Source organism: Acipenser ruthenus, chromosome 49 (genome assembly GCF_902713425.1).
Source record: "Acipenser ruthenus chromosome 49, fAciRut3.2 maternal haplotype, whole genome shotgun sequence".
Classification (NCBI taxonomy): domain Eukaryota; kingdom Metazoa; phylum Chordata; class Actinopteri; order Acipenseriformes; family Acipenseridae; genus Acipenser; species Acipenser ruthenus.
In genome coordinates, this window is record NC_081237.1 from 6,101,237 (window position 1) to 6,126,988 (window position 25,752).

Below are 25,752 nucleotides of genomic sequence, written 5' to 3' on the forward strand. Positions count from 1 at the left end.
TTAGTATCCTGGTAAGTATATTAGCTGGACTGGTTTTACAGTATGCTGTTGAGGCAGTCCGAATCTGCAGGAAAATCTGCAAAAAGAACATTCTTTCTTTCTGAAGAAGGGCTTTTGTCCAAAACGTCCTGAAATAAGTACTTTTTTAATCATTTAAACCTTTTCATTTTTTCGAAGGCAAAGATGAGATGCTTGATATACAAAGGCACGCAGGCCCCTATTAGATCTGCATTGAGGGATTTTAAAATGAGGTGCATCATTTGATCTTTGCACACAGGTTGCATGTCTCTATCAGTAAGGTAATTTGGGACATTTCCAGTACAGTACTTACACTATACACTAAAAAAAAAAAAAAAAAGAAACTCTGACATGAAGAGGAAAAGTCAAGCTGGTTGTATTGAATGTCAAGATCAACACACGCTGCTGCTATAGAAGTAAAGTCCCATTATATATTAGGATTAAAAAAAAAACACACACACACAATAACAGTTGGAGATTTCAAGTTAACTATAACATTTTATAGGTAATTTGAAATCTGCAACTTTTTAGGAGCTAAGAACAATTAAAAAGGTCTAATAAAGCAAATTATTAGTTCAGCTGAGGGTTCAGTTAAGTAACTGAGAGCTCAGCTGATCGAAAGCCAGAAGACACTGGGGTCCCGAGGACCGGGTTTGAGAAGCGCTGTGCTAGACAGTGCAGTACACATATGCTCAATGCATGGCACGGATTTATGAGTGAATTGTTTCATTTGTCCACTAGTGGGTGCTGTTAAACAATCTAAAATAACATGTTGTTCTAATGCTGTCTTGTGATCAGAAACTCCAGTGAGGGCAACGTTTCCTCATCACACTGAAATTCAGTCTCGGGGGTCAGACAATCCCCTCCATGCTTCAATTTCTTATGCTTTTCTTGTTTGCTTCCATGCCCTGAAGAGTCTTGCTGACCTCACAGCTGTACTTCTATAAGCTCGGGAATAAATAAATACAGGAAGACATGGGAATAAAACATCTCTGTAGCATCTATAGCTTTCAGCACTCAGAATTATTGCTGATTTATATGATCTATCTATCTATCTATATCTATATCGATATATAGATAGTTTTTCTGCACATAAATAATGAAGACCAGTTTATTAATACTATCGTAATAACTGATTATTGTTCCAGCCCAACTACATGTAAGGTGCAAAGAAATCAGTTCATACTGGGGTAAATTATATAAAAAGAAAAAAACGTAATAAAATAATTTTCTTTCTTGGTAAAACTCATCAGTATACTTGACTTTATTCAAGTTTTGAATGTATTTCTTTGACAAATCCCCTGATGTGATTTAGCACTGCGATTCCAATGCATGGCCTCTCTGACACCTCATACAGAATGGGTCTGTCCCCCGGCTGCACTGTACCCTGCCTCGCTCACTGTGGAGGAGTATTGAGTGAGTGTGTTCCACACTGTACTGTACAGACTGTACTCTACAGATCAGATTACAGTGCACTTCTGCCTGCCTGACAAATCCAACTAGATATAACTTTTTAATTAACCTTGTTTGTTTGTAAAGAGTCACAGGTCTGTTACCCCGGCTGATGTTTGAAGCTTTGGACACTGTCAGACAATGCAGGATTTTGTCGTTTATTTTTTTTTGCACCGAAGCACAGGGCGTTGGATTTTTAATCAAACACCAGAATCCCTGACTGCAATTCCTCTGGCTCGGGGAGATGGGGTAAGTGAGTTAGAAACAGGTTTTTAGTTTTGCACACCCCTGTTCGTTTTTATGAGGCCAGCAAATTCCACACTTTTTTGCAATAATGGGCAAGATTGTTCCTAACTCTAAAAGGCAATTTGTATTAGTATTTTGTGATGGGACGATAAAATGCAAAACAGCAAGTAGCTATGACCTGTGCCTGTAGAATCTTAGTTGCTGGCTGTTTTTGGGGACTTCCTGATTACAAAAAAATCAAATGATTCAGTGACATTGGGGACAATATTGGAGCAACAGAACAGTGATTATAAACATAAGGAGATAAGCAGAAAAAAATCAAGTGAATATTGAAGCTTCCCCTTTAATGGTATGAAGCTGTCCTTGGCAGCAAGCCACACAGAAGCTTTTTATTAAAGTCTCTTTTTTTTGTTACTAGTTTTGGAACAGTGACAAAAATAGATGAAGTACAGTAAGCAAAAATAGATTCCATATATATATATATTTATTTGAAAAGGATGTCATGAGGCAAAAAACTAAAAAAAAACTAAAAAGAAAGAAACATGCACGACAGCGTGTGGCAGAGAGAACTGGCTCAGCACCCCTAGGTCTCGAATCTTCTCATCACTCCTGGCTGGTGGTTGACTGACTCAACAGGGTCGTAAAAGCTTGCTCTACATCTATGGCTTCTGTTCTTCTTGTTTCTGAGATGCCTGACGTGCGTTTTGGGATCATCCGTGTCTGCTTTGCCGCTGGCTGCGTGGCTTTCCTTCCCGGGGGCCGACTCTTTGGATTCGAGGGCCGGGGGTGCTTTCTCGTTCTCTTTGGATGCCTCCTTCTCAGCACTGCCCCCCTCCTGGGCGAGCGGGCTGTCCCCTGTGTCCCCCCAATCGATCACCTCGTCCCAGCCGTTCCACTTCACCCAGTAGTCATCGTCAGCCCACGACACGCTCCTCTCCACCTTCTTCTTCCTGCGGAAGGGCAGGACCCCGTCGTCAGAAGGCAGGTCGCTGTAACAAACCGGCTTGCGGTTTTTGCCGATGTCGAATTTCAGCACAGCGGCGGAATAACTCGTCTCGTTAGCCTTACTGACATCGACTCTCTTCCAAGTGCTTTTAATGACCGTTTTGTGGGACACGCCACGGGTTTGCACGTTGCTTTTAGTCGTTTTATTATTGGAGTCGGTCAGTAAAGTGCTCCTAACAGCGACCTCCTTATTAGTTTTGATTTCAGCGGTTTCTTTTGGTTTTGCGTGTTCGCAGACGGGGCTGGCGTTTTCATTACCGGTGCCAGCAGTGGACTTTCTCCTCCTTTTCTTTTTGTGGATGTAATACTTTAAGTAGACCTGGTAGTCCTCAGGAGAGAGGCCCAATATGTTTGCAGACTCGACAGCTCTGGTTCCCGACTTCCATTCCTCCGACTTTGTGTCTGTTGGCCTGTGCTCTATCTTCCCCGAGACTGACTCGCCGGGGGTCCCTCTACGCACGTTCCCCGCCTCCGCATTCACTCTTTCTACTTCCCTGCTTCTGGGGGCCCTCTCTCCCTTCAAGCCACCTGCTTTCCTGCCTGTGGAGGCTGGATCTTCACTCACACGCCCTGCCTCGCTGCCTCGGGATCCTGCCTCCTCTTTATATGCGGCAGCCGCTAGTCTTCCAGAGGTTTCCTCTTTATCCGGGAGAGGGGTTTTCCTTCTTTTTTTCTTTTTATGTAAATAAAATTGTAGATAGATGGCATAATCTTCTGGGTCTAGCCCGTGCGTGTTAGTCAACTGATTGGTACTGCTGTCCACTCCATCACTGGAGGTTTCCAATGCTAAAACTTGCACTCCCTTTGCAGCCATCCTCTCAAGAGTGTGCTTCTGGTTATGTTCTCTGTTGCTTTAATCAATCTTCCTAGAAGTGTGAGAAAAAGCATGAGCTGTTAATTGGGTTCAAATTAAATAACGTTAAGTGATCTAGTCTGATGTACTGTATAGCTTACAAGCATTGTAATGAAAAGTGATTATTGCAACATAAATTATTTATCAAACAAGCCTTATTTGTAGAATCCATGGAACTATCGGAAGGTTTATGACACCATTCTGTCATAAGAACGCTGACACCTCGCAGCCATGGTGATAGAATGTTTAGATTCATCTGCTAAAATGCTCTTTTCAGACTGGGATTTGAAATGCAACATTTCCCTTTTAATTTGTTTTCTAAATTAAACTGCGTTATATCAGGGTTTCCCAAGACGCATCTAAATTATAAAGTCCATTTTATTTAGCGTACGGTTCTAATTTAAAACCATAACTGCAATATAAATACTATTTTAGATATTATAATTTGATAAAAGTATACAAAATATTGTTTATTGAATACTATTTTAAACAGCTGTAGCGATCAACGAATTCATACTAAATACAGTAAACTGTTACACTTTAAAAGAATACTTTAATATGGGTGATTGAAACCGAAACGGTACTTACTTCATCATCACACTGGAATAATGTGCTGACCCCTTTTCCCAGGGGGAGCAGAGGATCCTTTGATGCCAAGCCATGATGTCTCCATGGTTACGAAGTGATGATGTCACTGCATGGTCTTGATGTCATAATTCTCATTTGCCCCAGCTAATACCCATCAAGTTAAATGCAGAAACACATACAATCAGTTGGAAAAAAACACGCAAACTTTATTTCACTGGCTGTAAGCATAAAATTGAAAGTCTTCAAATCAAAGTACAACCAAGGTTGTGGCTGAGCTGATCCGGACAAAATCAACCTAAATCCATATATTTGTGAGGTTATCAGAATGCTCTTACACTCAGCCAACAATTTAAACTTTGCAAAATACGCTATCTTCTATATTTAATAAAAAAATTAAAAAAAAACTTTTCTAGTTTGTATTTTATTTATTTATTTTGGACTAAAAATGCTTTAAAATAAATAAACTGGGTGTCTGAGCACTTGAGTGAGAGAGACCAGTCTGTATCTGGAGTAATTATCATGCAAACAAACAGCTCTAAAGCAAAGTAAACATGCCTGGATTATCAACAAAGGGTCTTACACTGTCAAGCCAGAGGAGAAATCTATAGACACTATTCGTGAACAAAACGAAATCCATCAAGAAGATTCACGGTGGTGCGGCCCATGCTTTCCCAACTGCTTTCTGGAGACTGACAAAACCAGAACGTTGTGGATTATATCCGAACAGACAGAAGTTTGGAAGGGCGTGGGAAAATTAAAACAAATGATATATTTAAATATGCTTGCCTGACGTATTTACACTGTTAGTTTTGCCATTTATTAATTATAAAACAAACAAAAAAACACATAACACGGCATTACTCTTTTGTGGTATCTGGTCCTGTGATAGTCCCAGGCAATTACCAAGGCACCCATGATATCCATCCCTGTGACACCATGTGCATTTGCAGCTCCCCTGTCACAAGATGTCTAGCATTCTGTGAGGCTGGCTGGGTAATGATGTCACAGCACTTGCTCAATACGTATACTGTACATTCTACTGCTTTATTACTTTCTGATAACTGTTCTTATAAATATGGGGATTATTCTGTTTAATATAAAGACGCTCCAAGTAAAAAGGTATTTGCTTTGGGCTTTTGTTCACTGTAAACTGCAATACCTGTAGCAGTTAACACCTGAAATTTTAATGAAGTATAAAGCTGAGGGAACATGAAGCCACTTTGTGGGTTGGAACTTGGTTTCAGGAGACTAGGTTTCAGGCCACTGCATGGCACACCAGAGGAGACTTGGGGTTTAATACAGAAAAGTTTCCTCAAACTTGGTCTCCTGAAACCAGGTTTCAAGCCACTGTTCCTGAAACCACTTCTGAGGATTGAAGTGTGAAGACGTGCATAAACATTAATCAAGTCACTGCTTTTGAGGCACAGCTTTGGCAGCTGTGCTTCAGCTTCATTTTCAGGGTTTTGTGATTCAGGGATACGCGTCACGTAGAAAATAAAGCTCAGCCCCAGTACCACATATCAGGTGCTTTCTGAGAAGCCCTGAACCAAAGAAACATTGTGCAATTGTTGATTTAAAGAGAAAATAAAAGTGAAATGGTTCGGGGTTGAAATCTGCAAGCTACGGGCCGTGTTCTAAAAACGAGAGCCTCAAAACGGGAAGCAAGTTTATTTTTTATGTGGAGCTGCTCAAGCTCCTTTCAACAGCCTGAAAGCGCATGCTGTCTCAAAGAACTTAGAACACGCCAGTTAGAGGTAGGAACTCCCAGAAACACAAGCTGCTTATACAAACATTGCTAACCAGTTATGACGTGAGAGTTTTGTCCTATAAGCACTCAAGTTCTCAAGCCTCAGCCCAGGGAGGCGCATGCACTTTTAATAGCAATGCCCTCATTTGGTCAGTTATCATCACACTCGCCGGAGTGCAGGTTTTCAAAGCTTATTGATTCAAAGGGACCCTTTTAAACCTATTAAACTCGCTGAAAGCAGTTAGCCCAATTGCCATAATTGCAAAGTCACTTGTACGGTGGTTTCCAGAGCAAGCACAGCGGTGTCATTTTGTTCTGTTATTACAGTAACTGTTCCCTTGAACGCTGCTGTCAGGTCTATGTTACCACTAAAGCATTGAGAAGGGAGTTGTGCTTGATAGAATCCACTCTGCAGTTTGCTGGTTTGACGAAGGAGTAAGCTTTAAATAGCCCCCTATTGTATGCTTTTCAACTGTGAGAACGGTCTGCTTCTTTCCATTGTGTTCAATTGCATCTCCTTATTATCTCTTTCAATTGAGATCTGTTCTCACCAGATCTCTTTACTCGGTTCCTTCAGAGGTCCAGCTGTAAAAAAGGCAGGCTTTTGCTGGCCTGTATTTGCAATCTACGTAATGCATTGCAAAATATTCCCCAGCGTCTTTCTTAGTTGTAGGACTGCCTAATGCACTGTACCCAGAAATGATGACATCACAGTCAGGAACCACAAATAAGAATAAGTCTATGTGTGATATTTGTGGGCGGCCCCTATGCAAAGTAAGGTGGGGAAGAAGACCAGCGTTGCACAATCTTCCTTCCTTCCTTCCTTCCTTCCTTAAATTATAATTTTTAAAAAAAGAATAATAATAATAATGTTGTTGGTTTTTTTTTTGCCCATGTTCCTGCTTGCTGTGCTGACAATGATCCTTTTTTGGCTGACAGCAAATCGGCTTGGCTCTGACAGCGTGTGAATTCCTCTGCTTTCAAGATCAATAGACCACATGGACAGCCCCCCCCCCCCCACACAGTGCAAATTAAACCCAACCAAATAGGGACACGTTTTACAAACGCACAGCATAGCAGTGATATTCCACCACGTCACTATTGCCATTACATTCTGGAGACATCTGAAAGCTGGCAGTTGAAAGCACAGGGCTTTGAGACACAGACAGACTAGTGACAGAAACTGTCCACAGTGTGGATGGTACATAACCCAGGGTGTATTAAAGGGAATATATCTACATTCATGAAGCACTGTGGTTATTCCTCCCAGTTGGAGGCCGGGAGGCAGTGTCTTCAGTGAGGATATGGTTCTGCAATACCGCCCCTACTGTGCTACAGTAGTCATTTCATATCCACAGCACACAACCAGGGAAACAAACCATGCAATCTTATCAGAGCAGCAGTTCTCGATTCCTGACTTGCTGTGAAGTCACAGTCTTGGCAGGATTGAAATAGCGCTCGAACCACGACTTCCGCTGTTGAGTTTATCAGCGAGACCACAGGAGCTGGCTGCAGTAGAGGAGGACTGACAAGAGAGCACAAGTGCACTGCAGCGTTTAAAACAAGCGGAGAGGAGGAGACTGCAGAGTTTCCATCAGTGAATTCAATTTCAATGCATTTACCATGTTTTTTTTAATATGCTTTATCATATTTTTTTTACAATGCTTACCTATGCTTTACCATGTATTCACTGTTACACCTTGATATTATTATTATTTATTTAGCAGACACCTTTATCCAAGGCGACTTACAGAGACTAGGGTGTGTGAACTATGCATCAGCTGCAGAGTCACTTACAATTACGTCTCACCCGAAAGACGGAGCACAAGGAGGTTAAGTGACTTGCTCAGGGTCACACAATGAGTCAGTGGCTGAGGTGGGATTTGAACCGGGGACCTCCTGGTTACAAGCCCTTTTCTTTAACCACTGGACCACACAGCCTCCTATGTGTATAGGGGTTGGAAACCTGCTGTTAATTAGACATTAACTTCAGGTTCAATACAGTTGAATGCCTCCTGGAAGGCTGATTGGTCCCTAGAGTACATGTTCAGGCTGAGCAACATTCAGTGTGACCCATGTGTTTTACAGAGAGGATGAGCATGATTTAAACACGACTCATGTGAGTGTTCCCTGGCCACTCTGCTTCAAACACTACACTGTAAGCAAGCTGTATATTTCTTTTCTTTTAAGAAACCCCCATGTGATTTAGGTGCATGCTACTTATCCTGGCATAAACAGTATGGGAATAATATACTGGGTTATTAACAATAAAAAAGATTGATGGAGCAACGCAGTGGGAACAGTGCTGTTTACAAAACACTGCAGATCATTTGAAAATGATTGATACTTCATTTCAGAAGCATTTAACAGCTTTGATTTTCATGTTGATTGCAACTGTTCCAACTGCGGCCATGTGCTCTTCCATTTTCCTCCTTCGCAAGCTGAAAATCAACGTAGCCCGTCACGTTGTTGGATTCTAGTTTTGTTTAATGTCAGCTGCATAAATCTAGCAATCAAGTGCTCAGAACAGCGCCTTACCCGCTCCTTCCTGCTACTGAGTTGTTTCTTGTTGGTTTTAAACCGTTGGGGTGGTTTTATTTCTCTCAATTTGACCTTGCGCTTGATTTAAAATGGCTCCCAATGTCTCATCTGGCCTCCGTCGTTGTACCGGGACGTCGCCGCGGCTGCTCATTGTCTCTCAGGGCAGTTAGATGCTGAGATGTTACATTGCAGACCACAAGTCTTCCTTCCTTCCTTCTGTTAAATCACATCCTGGCACAACCTTTGCATCAAGCTATTCGCTTTCTGAAGCCAGACTGATTATTACTTTATTTGGCAGACGCCTTTTTCCAAGGCGACTCGCAGGTACTACAGGGCAATACAAGGTTACAGTGCAAAAACAACATTTAAATACAGTGTAGTTTAGATACTACTAGAATACAATATGAGATAATTTAGGATTTAAAACTGAAAATTTGTATCTACAATGACATAATAGTAGTGCAATAGTGCATCAGCTGAGGATCCAGTAACATGGTGCTGAGGTCAGGTGAGTCGAGTGCAGAGTAGGAGGGGTGGATCAAGAGATCTACAAGTACAGTCTGAACAGGTGCGTCTTGAGGAGGCGATAAGGAGCATATTAGTTTTTCATGATACAATAAGAACATTTTAGTTTTAAAACTTTTTTTTTTTTTAAATCTGAATGCAATGTTATGTCTGTCCCCCACTCCCTTTCACATTCTATTCATTTAGTTATCTGCATCTTCTTATTTTATTCTTGTATAGCATACAGTGCCACCCGGTGGTCAAATGCTGTTGACACAGTATTGAAGCTGAAGACAGACAGGTTCTATAGAAGATTCGGAAATCAATGCCAGTCATAGACTCACTGTGGGACTGTAGGGAATCCCCACCTAGTTGTGTCTGAATGTTTGTTGTTCGCGGGCGGGTGGGACAATGGTAAAGAGAGAAGAACACTCATAGTGGGAAATGAATTTAAAATGATGTAAAGGTAGGGTAATTACATTACTAACCCTATGTACTGTTGGATCAGAATTGAAATGTTTTGGCAAGGCATATTGCACAGTCATTAATAATAGAAACTGATAGAACCTTTTGGAAAGTTTCTCGAACTTCCAAAGTTCACAAAACAATGCCGGGCCATGCCTGCTATAGAGTTCTGTTGGTAAATAGAACCTTTATGTCTGTCTTTGTTCCCCCCTCACAGCAATGAAGACCAATCTTGTTAAACTAGGTCTTCAAATTGCTACCTAAACTCTTGTCTAAAGTGTGGCCAGCTTGAAAACTATCCAGTCCAATATTATGAGTCATCATAATTCACTGAGGGAAAGACACGAGTGTCAGTCATGATTTTTCTGTTATGACTGAAGGATTCTTTTTTTCAGCATTCGAAATCTCTCGTAGCTCAACTGCAATTAACAACTGAAGAGGAAGTCAGTGGCAGGATCTTGTGTCAGCCTTGCGGTCAGCTCTGCCCCAACCCCCAGCTCTTGCAGAACACAAATTTGAAGTCAGTAAATGTTTTTGTGTCGCGGAAGTGTTTCAGGAGCCAGTTAACCCAACAGCGTTTCCAACGTACTCTTTAAAAGGACCCTCGTTTATCCTGGGGAACTGCACTTCTGAGAGAGAGTTCCTGAAGACTGCTGGTAAGTGCATTTGAACACCCTGCGTTGTGTGCTTAAGGAGGTCCAGGCGTGCTTTATTTAAACGTCCCATCCCAGGTCAGAGCGGGTACATGGTGGCTTATTGGCTACTCGAACCTTGAGTGGGTGGCAATCAGTTTACACAGCATCCTGTCTAATTGCTTTTAGAAAATTGAGCTAAATCAGAATAATTTAACAGTACGGCTAATTTTAATGTGACGTCATTTCCATCTGATACAAACAATCTGATACAAACCATTTGATATAAACTATGTAAGACCAAGCAATTTCAGACGGCTGTATCAGATCAATATCAGTGCCTACTGTAGATTATATCGATAAGTTTATACAGTACAATTATTGCACCGATGTAATGTAACCAGTGTTCACTACAAGCTGTTTCTCAAACAATGCTTGTGGCGCAGAGTAGAATTTTCATGGCTTGTGGTTCTCCAGTATTTGGTAACAGGTGGTACTGCAGCTTTGGTAGCGGTGTGGTTTTTCAGTTGCAGTGAAGGATCAAGAGATGGCAGAGGTTGGGTTTGAACCCCAGGTCAGCCTCTGACTCGCATCCTTTAGGGCACTGCCCTTACCTCTCAATGCCTCGGTTACACCCAGGATGGGTGGGCGGAATGCACAGGAGCTGATACCTAGCACACTGAAGCAGAAGGGGTTTAGTGTTGATTGTGTTATTAAGATCCCAGGGGTTGCTCAGACTTTTAAAGTAGCTGTAAAATGTTTCAAAATCACAGCAATGTCTGTCAACTCACACTGCGACAGTAGAGAGACACTTTGTAAAACTGAAAAGTGAAAGTGTTTAATTCTGAGTATTTGAAAGTGATGTTAGGCAGCACAAAACAGCAAGTGTTTTTAATAAACTGTGCTTCCGTTTAGAGAATACTTTGATAGAAGCCTATTATGCAGGCTGGCATATGTGTCTGAGGGTTAGTAATATACCAAATTGATCTGCTGGGGAAGTTGAATTATTCTGGCTGTTACCAACTGAATTGAAACTGAATTTGAAACCAGTAACTCAGAAGATTAATGTAAGGAGAGCTAACCTATGCTTTAAAATCCATTCCTTACCTCTTATTGGCTTTGTTACCCCTTTAATTGCGCTCAACGTCTTTTGTTGGGTCTTAATTTTTTTTTTGCATTTGAGATACAATTTCAAATACATCGTTATATAGATAAACAGCCACTGCATCCTGGTACCTTTGTGGTGGGTTTCATTGATTTGCAGCTAGCCCAGCGGAGGGAGTTTGAACCACAATACATGAAGCGATTAGCTTGCAGCAGCAACATCTGCAGTGTTGTCTGTGTGCTTCTTAAAATGGATTGTAATACGTTGCTTATTTCTGAGAGAGGCTTCCGCACACACAGAACTAGTAACAAAATGAAGACATCAGTGAAATAAAACAAGACTCCTCTGCGCGCTGCTGCCATTTTGCATTCAGACTGTGTGGGGAAAAAAAATTAAACTGCTCTAAAACCCAGAGAGTTCTTTCAAATCAGGTTGCCAATCTACCGCAGTTAGCAAATAAACATATCACGGCTTGTTACCAAATTAGATAAAGCTGCTCTGCGTCAACCTGAGTACTTTAGCATAATACTGCTTTGCTTTTTATATAGAGAACTTGCCTTTACTGTAATCCCCTCAATACAACGATACAGTATTTATCTATAGAAGTACTCAGAAAGGCCTCTGCTTGTATTCGAGCTTTCAAATTAAAGATGTGCAATGTTCATTTTGTTAAAAAAAATAATAATCTAATTCTCATTTTAATATAATAGTGCAATTACCCAAAGCAAACATATAAACCAACACTCTTAGATCAAACCTCTTGTCTGCACAGGGACTGGGGGGAATAATTCAGATCCTGCAGTGAACGAAACATAAATATAAATATTTCCCCTGGTTAGCTGCGTTGACAGCATGACAAACCCCCCATGGCTTCAGATTCCCAGCTCCCTCCCTCCCTCCTTCCCTGCTCCCTCCCTCCCTCCCTCTCTGCTCCATGCCTCTCTCTACAGCCCCTGCTCTGGAGCCTCTGGGATTGTATCATATGTTTTATAATCCTTCCCCCTGACTGCTCCAGTGCTAGGCTGCAGCTACCTTTTATTTCCTCTAACAACATCCAAGAACTAAGCACAAAAAAAAAAAAACCCCTTCAGATTTTTTGATGGCGGACTCGCATCTAAACCACTCCTGGCCCTCTTTTTCCAAGCTCTGGATGAAGCGGTGGTCCTTCAAACGAGGTACTTGTTTGTGTTGCTTGCTTCTTACTCAGTCTTTTAATTGTTATTCTAACAGGTCATTAAAGAATGCTTACAAGTGAGTTTGTGAACGTGAGGAATTTTAGATGGGAAAATAAATGATCAATTTCTTAAACAAGAGCTTTTGGGGTACTTCTGCCAGCCATCCTGTTTATTACTTGTGCTTTTCAAGGTCTTGAGACACAGCGACCTCATTTTCAAGATGATCCCAAACGACAGCCCGTGAAAACAATATCTGTGACACACACAAGTACAATAATAGTTCAAACAGATGTTAAAGCGTAAGGAATTGCCAACGCTGCCTAAGACTCATGTCCATATGATAAAAGACCAGTGACCTTTTGACAGCGAACGCATTTCAGCTAAAAGCAGCTTAAAGGAATTGGAATCAAACATATTATTAATAGTAATGAAATTGAGATTTTTTTGAGGGTTGCAAGTTTTGCACGCTACAGACAGGAATGTCTAGGGTTGGTACAGACAATGGCACCACAGTCAAAGCCGATTGTAATTCTCCAATTACTGAAGTGATGCAAGCTTGTTCAGATATGTTTATTCAGTCTGAATCCCCAGTCACATGTAGACAGTGGCTACATCTTGTTGTATGCTGATTAAATTCACCTGATTGCTATGCAAATCGATACAGAGCAGGAAATGAAAAAAAAGGTTTGGTATTTGCATAGACTTTCACAGCGTTGCATGCATGAGCACCTTTAATACTTAGTTTAGAAGCAAAAACTGGGGGCTTTGTGAGTTTATGCGCTCAGCGTAAATCTGTACTCCAGTGTTTTGTCACCTCAGTGTACCTGACAGGGTAAAAGTTAGGCTTGGTATAAAAACAGTCTTGCCACAATAGTAGACCAGTTAATTGCATTGCAAACTGCACATTTCTTTTATGACATAGCTTATAACAAATACATTTCCAGAGAAGAAAAAAAATTAATGTGTGTTGCTTATTGTAAGTGGTTAAAGAAAAGGGCATGTAACTACGAGGTCCCCGGTTCAAATCCCACCTCAGCCACTAACTCATTGTGTGACCCTGAGCAAGTCACTTAACCTCCTTGTGCTCCGTCTTTCGGGTGAGACGTAATTGTAAGTGACTCTGTAGCTGATACATAGTTCACACACCCTAGTCTCTATAAGTCGCCTTGGATAAAGGTGTCTGCTAAATAAACAAATAATAATAATAATAATGCAATAAATAAATTAACATGTGTAATTACAGCGTGACTTCATTGTATTAATGTAGCTCTATTCTGAAGTTTTTCCCATGGATTGCAACTTCTGCAAGCTGCTGGTTAACACACAGCTCTGCTTATAGGATTAACTATTGTATATGTGTATTCACTTCTAATTAGATTTGTGCATAGCACACAGTGCCACCAGGTGGCCAAATGTTAGAACTGCAACAAGGATTCTAAAAGGGGAAAGTGCAATACTAAACACTTTTGCGCTCAATTAAGAACCGTTGACGTTGACACACGAGAGCCTAACAGGGAGTGAAAGGAGAGCCCTACCCTTGTTTTAACCAGACCCCCCAGGTTCGAGACTCGTGTCTGTGTAAGCTCTGAGAGGCTGCTTGCGCCAGTCTCTGGGCAAGCCTGAAACCACACACATTGGCAACACTTATACACAACAGCCTTCAGAGCTGATGAGTCACTTTGACCTGAGTTTCGCTCCAAGTGCCAAAGATAAACACTTTTGGATGCAGAGGGAAAGAAGAGCTTTTTTTTATAAAAACCTGTATTTATAAAAAAAACTTAAAAGAAAAGTTTCTTTGTGCGTGGTCCCCCCACATAGCACCATGATTAATAGGGCAAGCCGTTATTTGGAGTGGCTATTAAACAATTAGCAATTTATAAAACAGAACTCAACGCTCTCACTGTCAGCTGCTCTGAAGTGAAGCTCATGCATGCACAGAGAACAAAACTATAAAAACCCTCTAATCCTTAGGATTAGACCAACTCTGACGTAACGCCAGGGCTGGAATTCCTCTCGGTTATTAAGACACGCTTATGTGTGCAGGTTGTCAATGCTCAAGTAAAACGCCTTTTCAAAGATAAGGAAAAGGGGCACAGCACGCCGGTGACAGCATTGACATGTTATGGTGTGTTATGTCTCATCCAGTCTGAAGCAAAATTGAATATCGAAGGTTGCTTTACATCACCCTGATGCTGACGACCATAAAAGGATATTGTTTCTTTGAAAATGCCACCCTGTTGAAACCCCGCAGCCAGACTTGTAAGCAAACGTTAGACAACTCAGAGCTGTGTTTGTAAGCAAGCAGTTCCCACCTTCCTAGAAACTGTTAATTACTCAGGGGGTCTACAAACCATGTGAAACACAGAGCTGCGTTATACAGTCTGTCTTCATTTCATTTTCCTTTGCAGTGCCCAGGGACTTTTTAGTTAGCCGTGAATATGTCATAAGTGTCACCTAACTCTAACTGCCTGCATTACCCTGGAAACAAGGAAAGAACCAATAGTTCCTGTTAAAAAATAGTGACAGCACACACCCCTCACAGATCCCTGGTAAAAGTTGACCACAGTAAAAGCATAGTGGTAGGCATTGTAAATTCCAAAGAGATATGGTAAATGCATAGTATCCCTTGTAAAAGTGTACCACAGTAAAAGCATAGCAAAGTGTAATAAAGAACTTTGAAAGCATGGTAAAACATCGGTAAGCATTGCAAAGCAAAACCAGGGTACAAACTAACCCTAATCCGAACCACAGCACTAATCCTAAATTACATTTTCTAAAACTTTAAGGCATGTAACACCTTAGTAAAATCTGTTGATGATGTGGCTGTAAAGTTCTTTTGGGTATTGGGGTGAGTTGTGGCATGCTAGCTGCATACCAGTCAGCAGGTGATATTTCTCATCTAGTTTTCTTGCACTTTATTTATTTGCTTGAAGTTCGTCTGTAGAGAACACTGCTTGCAAACATGTCACCTAGAACTATAACAAAAAAGCCACTATCCCCACAGGAAATCAATAACAAGTGTTAGCCTTAGAGCTGTAGACTTTCTGACATGAGTCCAAACTAATTTAAGAGATTCCTACTGTGCTATGTCAGGTGATTCGGCATCTGTGTATGTCCGGCTGCCAGACGGAGCTTAATGTGGAGAACATATACACAATGTATGTCAGGGAGAGTTCAGTACAGCGTAGTCAGACGTCGCTTTTGAAAAATAGGAAAACCAAGTTGTTTAAATAAACTGATGTCTTTGCAATAAGTCAGCCGTGTCTCTGGTCCTTGTTTATGCGGTGTGTTCTTTGCTCAGTGGTTTTACGAGGCCTGTATTTTTTTTTTTAAAAGCAGAAAGGTCCTGTCTTTCAGTGCAAGACCACATTGATTCATCTTACTTCTGTCTCCCCTGAGACGCTGAAGGGGCTGTTTGATCACAGCGTGTGTTGTTATTCTTTAATGTACAGAGCATGCTCTGCCAAATGTCAGCTTAATTGATGGAACTCTAGGTAGAACTCAACTGTGCAAGATGAATCTCAAATCTGTGTATATTGTAATATTGTATACTGCTGATCATTACTAAATGATACACACATATATATCCCTTATAAACATGTACTACTGTCAATTTGCTCAGCTTTTTTTGCAGTAGTTTTGCCATGGGTTTTTTTTTTTGTTTTACCTCTCTGGGCTTTACAATGTTTAGCTATGCCAGTGCCTTTTTTCTATGCTTTATTAAACTTTGCTGTACTATGTTAAACTGTTGTAAGGAATGTTGCTGCCTGTCTGACACCACACTCGTATTAAAAATATATATTTTCTAAAAATGTTAAAATAGCTTTTAATTAAGTTTTTTTAATATATATTTTTCTGCCATGTGGATTTTTTAAATATACATTTTCATGACTTGAACAAAATATAATATATATATATATATATATATAAGGGTTTTAATATTAAACATAAACTGCAGAAGAATATATTTCATAAACAGCAGGGCCAAATACTCTATCTGCAGTAAGTCTGAAATTCAATGTATACTGTATTAGCTTCTCTATTGGATGCAGTGAGCTATCCTCAGGATATAAGCTATTTTGACACCCCTTTTTTTCTTCAGCCTCCGACTGCAAGCCATGCTCCCACGAGTTCTCCAGCGTGCCAGGGACGGGCTGTGTGTCCCCGGAGTCCATGTCCCCCCCGTCCATCGCAGAGGACGTCTTCTTCGGCATGACTGAGGAAAAGGCAAGTTTAAAAAAAACGGGAAGCATGTAGAATCACTGTGAAAACCAAACTCAACCAGGCTAGCTGGCACACTGGGCAATCCAACAGTCTTTCGCCTAGGGTGTGACGGCTGAGTGGCGGTGGGGAGGGGGAGAATTAAAAATGACTGCAATAAAAATAACTGTCGTATCTGAACTCCATAAATACTTCATAGATACAAGGCTTAATTCAATCCACATTGCTACTCGTTCAACACCTGAATAAGAGATGTTTGGGCTCATGAAAGCTAGTGTTTGTGTATCGCAGATAACACCGTGTAACAATTATTATTATTTTTTTGGTTCCTGGGTAGTAAGTGTTATTTCCTAATTGCTAATGCCTCAAAAGTATAGAAATGGCTATTATTCCCCACAAACTTTGCTTTTGTGACCAGGACAAAAGCAAAGTTTGTGCTTTTGAGGCCTACCCTTTTTTTCTATACTTTTGAGGCATAAGCAATTAGGAAATAACACTTACTACCCAGGAACAAAAATTGTGTTACATAGTGTAATCTAATAAACAGGATCAGTTCCATGTGTTGTATGACTTATAATTAAGAAGATACTGTCACAAGAACATTATCATGGTAAACAGACATGAACTGGCTTGGCATTAGCAGTGTATTTACTTTGTTTCACAGGATGACTCTTCAGGTGATACAGATTCTGAGGACCACACTCTGGATCTCAACAGCAGCATCGAGGACCTTCTCTCGCTAAACCCCTCCCTTCAGGGGACAGAATATTTCAAAGACCTGGAGATCCATCTTACTGGAGGAACCAACGCCATGCAGGAAATGACCACGTCTGTGAACAGCTGCCCGTGCAACAAGCCACAGAAGAACAATGGACGCTATTTCCAGCACGATAACGGCAGTAACTCTTGCCCGGGCTCCTTGTCTTATCAAGAGAGTTCCAAGGGCACCAGGGAACCCCTGCAAACCACGGACACACAGGATTTATGTGCCCACGCTGACAGACAAGGTGATGGCTCTCTCGTCAATACAGTTAAATACCTGGGGGACTTGGACGACAAGGTGGATAAAGACACTGAGCCTGAGACATTCCCAATACTTCTGAGGACTTTGTCTAGCTCACGGAGACACAGTTGGGAATACCCTGTATCGCCAGTGGACCCAGGGAAAAGGTAAGAGAGAAGAAGTAGTGATTGGCTTTGAGGTCTCAGGTAAATGCAATACACAATGCAGTTATAGAGTAATATCATACTGATTAGTACCATAGTAACAGCTAGACATTTGCTGGTAGCTATCTGTGACTGTCTGTTCTTCCACAGTAACTACTGGTGCATTTTTGGGGGTTAAACGGGAAAGGGAGATATTGTAGGGAGGTACTGCAGAGCTGAGATACCTTCTAGTTCCAGAATAACGTAGACCTCTCTACCCTCCCTATTTCCTGCCATTATAAATACATACCCTTTAACTTTAGCATCGTCTTTTTTCTGTGCCACAACATTAGTAAAGGTATGTTTCCATTACCGTCCCTTTTAGAAAATGGAAAGTACTGGCAATAGTGGAAAGAGCCCCCTAGTCTAAGAATGATATTTGCCACGTTTTGATGAAAATTTGGTGTAAACAACATTAGAGGTTTCTGATCTTGAATGATCATCTGCAATCAAGCCAGATGTGATATATACTATTCTCTGACTAGGGTGCACATTCATTTGCACTGGCGCATGCTGCTATCCAACCAATACAAGACTATAATTAACACGGTGGAGTCTGTCAAGGCTCTCTTTCAAGTCTGTTGAGATGCTGCATCTCATCTCCAATCTATAGGACTGAAATGTTCTTCGGTTAGCATCCAGGGTTTTTATCTGTAAATAAATGGAATAATTTATTATGCTTAGAGCGAGGCAAATAGCTTAACCGAACACAATGTTCTTGTCGTATATAATAATATGGCACCAGCATTTGAGAATGAACTCCATTACGATGCTAAAACAACATGTAGCCCTTTCAAAACCATGCTTTTTAAACAGGGACAATTTCACGCAGACCGAACCATGATCTTTTCTCAAAGGGGTGATGCGCTGGTCCTTGATTTCAGTCGGGACCACTGGTACTGTCCACCCCCTTCTACCCTTTTTACAGGAAACAAACCAGCAAGCAGCTGCCTTATCTTCTGCTTTCACTTCTACTCTGAACTTTCTCATCCCTGACTATACTTCTCTTGTAAGGTTTCCAAAAGTACACCGGGGGGTAAAAGCAGCTAACAAAAGCAAAAGCTGTCCAAAACACCAGCCGTGCACGGCTCCCACTAGAAGGGAGGTCCCGCTGCAGGAACTTCTCCCTGACACACATTCAATGAGACTGGGGTGGGATTGCAATCCCCTAAACGAATTCCTACTCACAGACAGTGATTTCTAGTCGTTGGTTGATTTGTTTGCCCACCCCTGATTCCCAGCCGAGTCACCTCCAGCTTGAACTAAGGAACTGGCGTTCCAGCTCCTTTTAAAGCATGTGGCCAGCGCTTTATTGATAATCAATTAATCAATTAGCGCCTGGCCACATCTCACACTTGTCCAATTAGAAGGATTCTAACCCCACCCCCCAGCCCTGCCATATTTAGCACAAACCTTCAATATTTATAAAGTTAAAAAGAAACAAAAATGATTATTTCCATTGGGAGAATTCTCAATCGCTGATAAGCCTGACTGTGTAACCACTTCTGTTGCTGTCTGGAAGGTTTAGCCTGGATGCGTCTACCATGGACAGCGATGGGGAGCAAGGGGACGCAGACCCATCTCAGCTGACAGAGTCCTTCACCTTACCAGAGGGAGGCCCGGCGGGACCGATCAACACTGCAGAAGAAAAAGATCCCCCGCAGGAGTCTCCCAACCCCAAACCAAAGGATGGATCGGTATTAATTAAACTAGGATTCTTATTCGTCCATGTTAATAATTACAATGCAACTGCAAATGGTATACCATTGATATTGTGATACGATTATAATACCACCCTAGCAGGGGAACGAATATTGCACATCCCCGCTGCTGAAGCATAGTACTGGTCCCATTGTGCTGAGCACCAGTGCGCTTTGGTTTATATTGCGTCCAGTGTCACCCCTGTAGTTCCATTCTACCAACAGCTCACACTACACTGCAGCTGCCCTTGTGTTACCAATGCCAATGCAAATGATTTCGTTATAACACTTCTGTATGCATAGAAGCGCTGTGATTTCTGAAGCAGCCTTTCGCCTTTTCGGACTTCTCAATCAATTGATTTGTGGCAGTTCACTGGAGCAAGTCTCTGTTTGGATTAAAATTTCAGCCTTGGTGCCAGTGCTTGAGACATCTTTAGCAGAGCGGCTGCTGAGCGCACTGTGCCAAAGAAAGCGCCTGGTGTCTGGTGTCTCAAGTTTTATTATAGGAACCTTTTTTTTTTTTTTGTAGCAGGACTGGGGAACACCGGGCCAAAGTTGCACAAGTCATTTTTTTTTTTTTTTAATAATGAAGTTGTCACAGATGTTGCATAGAGTTTGGAAAAGTAAAAATATAGCTCTCTGTGCAGACACGGATATCCAAATGTTAGTCACAAGTTGTGTTTTTTCACACAGCCCATCCTTTACAGTACTTTTTGGAGTGTCATTGATTACAGTGCAGCCGTTTATATGCAATTATAAACTTCACAGATTGATAACAGCACTGTAATTCCATGTGCCATTGTGTTGCTGCAATGCGGTTACTGTGTCATTGGAGTTACTGTGTGCAATTCACTGAAAAATGAACTGTGTGCAATGTGAAAACCAGAACCTTTTCTAAAGTACTAAATTATTATGTATCTGTATTTGATTATTGGTTTAGGACCTGGAAGATGCTAGCAAAAGGCTCAGGTCAAAGTCGGTGGTGCATTTGTCAGAAAAAGTTGGTACGGTCCGTCTCTCTCGAAGTCTCGAGGATTGGTTTCCAGCTCCTGAAGGTCAGTGTTAACTGTCTTTCTTTAATGGAATTATGTGCACCTTTTATAAACCTCTGTGTAACTTCTGGGTCTATAGGTGTCCACCCCCAGCAAGGCTGTGAAGCAATGATTGATTGTTTTTTGTTCTTTTTTTTTTTTTTTTTTTTAAACATCTGTTATAAAGTTATGGGTTTTTATATTGGTTTAAAATAATGGTTCAGTTTTTCGATTGTCTACATTATGTAACATTGTACAATATTTCAATTTTTCATTAAAAACAGGAATAATAATTAATACATTAGGAGGTTCTCTGATTCCTATTTTTTTATATTTTTTTAGGAACAGAACAAAAAGCCAGAGAGGAAAGTGAAACAACTCCCGAAGAGCAGAATCGCATGTAAGTACTGTCCGAGTGTGGGGTCTACACTTACAATACGGGTATACCAGCCTGGAATCCAGTTTGTTTGAATGGTACAGGATTATATGAAGATATTGAAGCAGGGTAGATCCTATGAGATGCAATTATCTTTTCGGGATGACCAGCGCCCCATTTAGCCAGCACTGGAGTTAAAAGATGTAACCACTCAGGGCAGGCAGACCCCAGCATTTCACCCCAATTCCTTGAGATCTATAATGTCCAGGAGGTGGACAGGACCTTGGTTAAACACTTGATGGACGTAGTAGTTAATTGCCCTCAATCCTGACCTCATGCCTGGATGCTGGTTGAACTCAGGGACCAGAGACTGCCCCCTCCAAAGTCATCAACACCAGCACCTGCTTTGCCACAGAGGTCCCCCATCCAAGTACAGTCCAGGCCAACCAAACGAGCCCAGACTCATACAGCTGCAGCATAGCCTTTAGAAAGGACAGGTTTACAGAATGCTGTGGATGTATGTGATCATTATTACCTGCTGAACACTCAGCTTCATTGTATCGTTTGTTTTAGGCTGATGGTAACACAGGTGTTGCAAGAACTAAAGCATTACCACGGGTAAGTAGGCAAGCTGCTTGCCGCATTGCCACCAGCAGTGACCCATTCCCAGCAGTCTGTGCAGCTGCTCGTATCAGCATGCTACTGTGTTATGTGTATGGCACGCAGTATTGGGAAGGGGACACCGTGTGAATGGGTTTCACTGCTCGTGGATGGCTGTCTGATGTCTCTCTTTTCTGTAGAGCAAAGCAGAGGCAGAAGACAGAAGGAAAAGCATCATCTTCGCAAAACCTGACCTGGTATGAATTTCTCTCTAATGCGTAAGTGGTTTGTTGCATTCATGTTTTTTTTAATAAACTCCCATATCAAAAAATCAGATAAAAACACATTTCCTGTTGTAATGTCTTGAGGTGGTAATTAATAACTAACGAATATACACAGACAAAAAAATACACACCTGCACAGAGTTTTTTAAGTTCCCACTGATTAGAATGATTGCTACTTGCAAAATAATCCATTTTTATTCTGAAATGAATCTAGAAATGACAAAGAACTCACTGGCGCAAGTAAAATATGAATTATTAATTCCAAAACAGGGTAGAGGCTTTTTAGTATAAATCTGGCCCATAGTTTACCTTGCTCTTTCCTTTCATGGAAAAAAAACTCTAAAACTGCTGAGGCAGAGTGAATTCCTTCTGGATGGCTGGGTTGTGTTATTGCAGGTGTGGCTCAGTATGTGCGTGGCGCTCCTGCCAGCACGTCTCACACCACCTGCTCTTTTCTATCATCAGAAACGAAGAAGAGGACAAGACAGACAAAGTGGAGAAAGGAACCAAAGTGAAACGAAGGCTGAGCTCGCTGAGGAGCAGAGTAGCAGGATCCTTTCAGAAAGACAAGGTAGGTGACAAACCAGAAACCAGCTCCCAGGAGTCAGTGCACACGAGCCGGCTGCATCACCTGTCACCCAGAATTCCAAACCGCTCAGTCGGAATTCTGCTTGATTTAGTTTCCTAAGGGTTAACCATTGAGGTTCTACAAACCTCCACCTGACCCTAAACCAAACATGCTTGTTATAACCTATTTGATAAATGCTGACACTCTCACGATACTTTAAAGCTGAGGTTACCCACCTTTCTGGTTAATTCAAATCTTCTCCCGTCCAGGGGTTTCATAGCCATTATGATCTGATTTCAGAAAAGGTCAGTTGGATTTGGGAATTAAAAAATTGTTTAACCAGTGACCTGCATTGAGGTTTATTGTTGGTTTAGTTCAACTTCCAGATGGTTTGCTTTTTTATTTCATATCACTGGGAGGGAGTCTGTTTGAACTGTTGACTGCGCTAATGCTAAACGACAGGGTGTCCCATACTGTAGGTCAGGCATCATAAACATCATCTATCATTCTGATCAGGATGTTCTGTGTTAAATCGGACGGCCACACCCTCTTGACTATCTGCACCACACATCTGACTGTGTTCCTCTTTGCTTAAAGATATTGCACCCCTGAAAGAAGCACAGAGACAACCACTATTAACAATTATGCCTGTGATGCCTGACTAATGGGATATCCTGTGTATTATATCAAACTGCACAACTATCTGCAGTAATGTACAGTGTGCTGAATAGCATTTGAAACAGCGTTGTTGCCCTGTGGAGTAAGTCGTATTACTGTATTTTTTTTTTTTTTCTTTCAGGGTAAGAATCGAGAAAAAGAGCAGCAAAAGGAAAAAGAAAAGGAAAGGGAGAAAGAGAAGGAAAAAGAGCCAAAAGAAAAGATGCGAATGAGAAACGGGCACCAGCTGGTGCCGGGCACGTTCTCCAGCTGTACCACGTGCACGCTGTGCAGCAAAACACTGCAAAGGAAGCCTGGGCTTCAGTGCATGAGTGAGTACCACCGGCGCATGGCTTCCACACAGCTCGGAACGCTCACATCACTGCTTCAGAACTTCAGAACTCAAGAACACCCTGCATTGCACTGTGCTGTGTGTCAGTGTGCAGGGCTCAGGGCACTGTCCCTCACAGAACTGCACCTCCTAACAGTGCTTTAATCAGAATTAATGCTGTGTGTCAGTGTGCGTCAGCTAAGAAATAAATAATAATAATAATAATAATATTATTATTATTATTATTTATTTCTTAGCTGACGCCCTTATCCAGGGCGACTTACAGTTGTTACAAGATATCACATTATTTTTACATTCAATTACCCATTTATACAGTTGGGTTTTTACTGGAGCAATCTAGGTAAAGTACCTTGCTCAAGGGTACAGCAGCAGTGTCCCCACCAGGATTTGAACCCACGACCCTCCAGTCAAGAGTCCAGAGCCCTAACCACTACTCCACACTGCTGCCCCACTACTCCACACTGCTGCCCAATATATATATATATATATATATATATATATATATATATATATATATATATATATATATATATATATATATATATATATATATATATAGATAGATAGATAGATAGATAGATAGATAGATAGATAGATAGATATACTGTGTGTATATATATATATACAATTAGATAATGTACAATATAGAAGAATAAAGGATAATACATGGATAAATAGACTCAATACCAGGAGGATACCTGAAGGTTTAAATAGAAAGGAATAGCAGATTGTTACATCATGAACTATGTAGTAAAAGACATCACAAGCACATTAATAGATTTAAACAGAAATAAGTGAGTGTAGTTACCTTAGCATCAAAAGCCTATAAGTTCCTACACTTTGTTTTCAAACACACTTTCCCTTGACAAAGGCATGTTAAACATATCGAAAAGTTGGGACATTGGCTCTTTTAAATAAAAGCTTCTAATAATATAATACATAATACTATATATAATGTAATTATACAGTATATATATATATATATATATATATATATATATATATATATATATATATATATATATATATATATATAGTCCGTAGCTGGTTACAGCGTATTAGAATTAGACCTGGCCACTGGGTGGTGCTGTGCTATGGTACAGTTCCAGTACTAATGCAGGTAGATTGTGATTCTGTGCCCATTCTATACCTGCACATGTTGCAGGTGGTTTATTCTGATAAGCTCTTCCTCACACTAACATGCTGGCTGGGATAGATGAGCAGGAGGGTGCCACTCAGCTCTCACTCACAATGTACTAATGCATGCTCATGCTGTACCAGGAGTTTCCTGTTTTGTATTAACACTTGGTCACAGCTTTAGAACTGTAGCTAATCTCACGTACACAATACGAGTTTCTCTGCATGTGTTTGTCAGTTCGGAAGTGAGTGTGCGGTCAGACAGGTCAATTCTAACGAATGCAAGATATTTATGAAAATATGCACTTTGAAATTTTTAAATTGCAACTTTTGGTTCTTTTTTCTTGACCCGATGAAAATGGGGTTGGTATAAAATAAGGTAAATGACTTTCATTTATTTTCAATGGTTTGCATGTTATGTTGCATAAAGAGGAAAAGGTATAAATAAAAACTTCAGAGCTTGGTCATATAAGAACACATTTTCAGTGCTGGAGTGGGTAAAAGCGATAGAGTCTCATTAAATTTAATATACATTATGTGCTATGTGCATATCTTAAAGGGGAAGTAACTGTATCCAGTAATATTAATAATATTCTATTTGATTTCCCCTGTGTACAGCAGTGAAGCATCATGCTATCAAAATATAAAAGTCTAATTGTGTCGTTGTTGAAATGATTAGATATTTATTGCAACAGAGCACAGCGAAAGAGGAAAATCCAGCCAACTTCCTTAAGTGCGTGTTGCTTCTTGTAATTCATTAACTGTGTCTTCAAAGTCCTACCTTGTGTTGACACAGCCTGGCATAGACTTAAAAATGAAACTGGAATCAGCTGCAAACAAACAAGTGGAAATTCTCAACTCTGTTGGGAAACTATTTTGCATTGATAGATGTGTACGCCTCTTATAAGAACATGAAACAAACAGTAGGAACAGCAGAAAAATCTCACTACAGAGCTATTGATTCAAATGTGATCATGGGGAAATTCCAGCTAAAAACAGCACTATACATTGGAACAAATATTGCACAGTGGTCCTGATACTGTGTAGCACACACTGTGCTAAATTCTCAAAGCTGTTTAGTCCAAATAATCATTAGCACATTTTTTTCTAGGCTATCTACAAGCTCCAAACTTAAAAGGCTATAAATGTGGTGCATTTCTCCTTCCTAAAATCCTAACAAAAAGTCTGGTAAAGCATAGCAAAGCATTGTAAAGCCCAGAGCGGTATGGTAAAGCATATTTAAAACATGACACATACATGTTGGTGCAACAATGGTATGTGCTTAGTAT

The 25,752-nt window shown here is 40.8% G+C and overlaps 1 protein-coding gene across 2 annotated transcripts in view; it reads left to right on the forward strand.

Annotated features, from left to right (window-relative positions):
* The first annotated feature begins 9,857 nt into the window (after window positions 1-9,857).
* LOC117401423 (rho guanine nucleotide exchange factor 18-like) overlaps window positions 9,858-25,752 on the forward strand; it is a 47,124-nt gene continuing 31,229 nt past the window's right edge. Inside the window, exons 1-10 of one of the 2 annotated variants that reach the window (XM_059014854.1) lie at window positions 9,858-10,075; window positions 16,434-16,558; window positions 17,217-17,722; window positions 19,281-19,455; window positions 20,399-20,513; window positions 20,832-20,889; window positions 21,439-21,483; window positions 21,666-21,743; window positions 22,215-22,320; window positions 23,117-23,306. In XM_059014854.1, the coding sequence (XP_058870837.1) occupies window positions 16,505-16,558; window positions 17,217-17,722; window positions 19,281-19,455; window positions 20,399-20,513; window positions 20,832-20,889; window positions 21,439-21,483; window positions 21,666-21,743; window positions 22,215-22,320; window positions 23,117-23,306 (1,327 nt within the window). In that variant the 5' untranslated portion in view covers window positions 9,858-10,075; window positions 16,434-16,504. Of the gene's footprint in view, window positions 10,076-12,233; window positions 12,332-16,433; window positions 16,559-17,216; window positions 17,723-19,280; window positions 19,456-20,398; window positions 20,514-20,831; window positions 20,890-21,438; window positions 21,484-21,665; window positions 21,744-22,214; window positions 22,321-23,116; window positions 23,307-25,752 lie in introns of those variants that run through there. The other variant, XM_059014853.1, reaches the window with a different exon arrangement.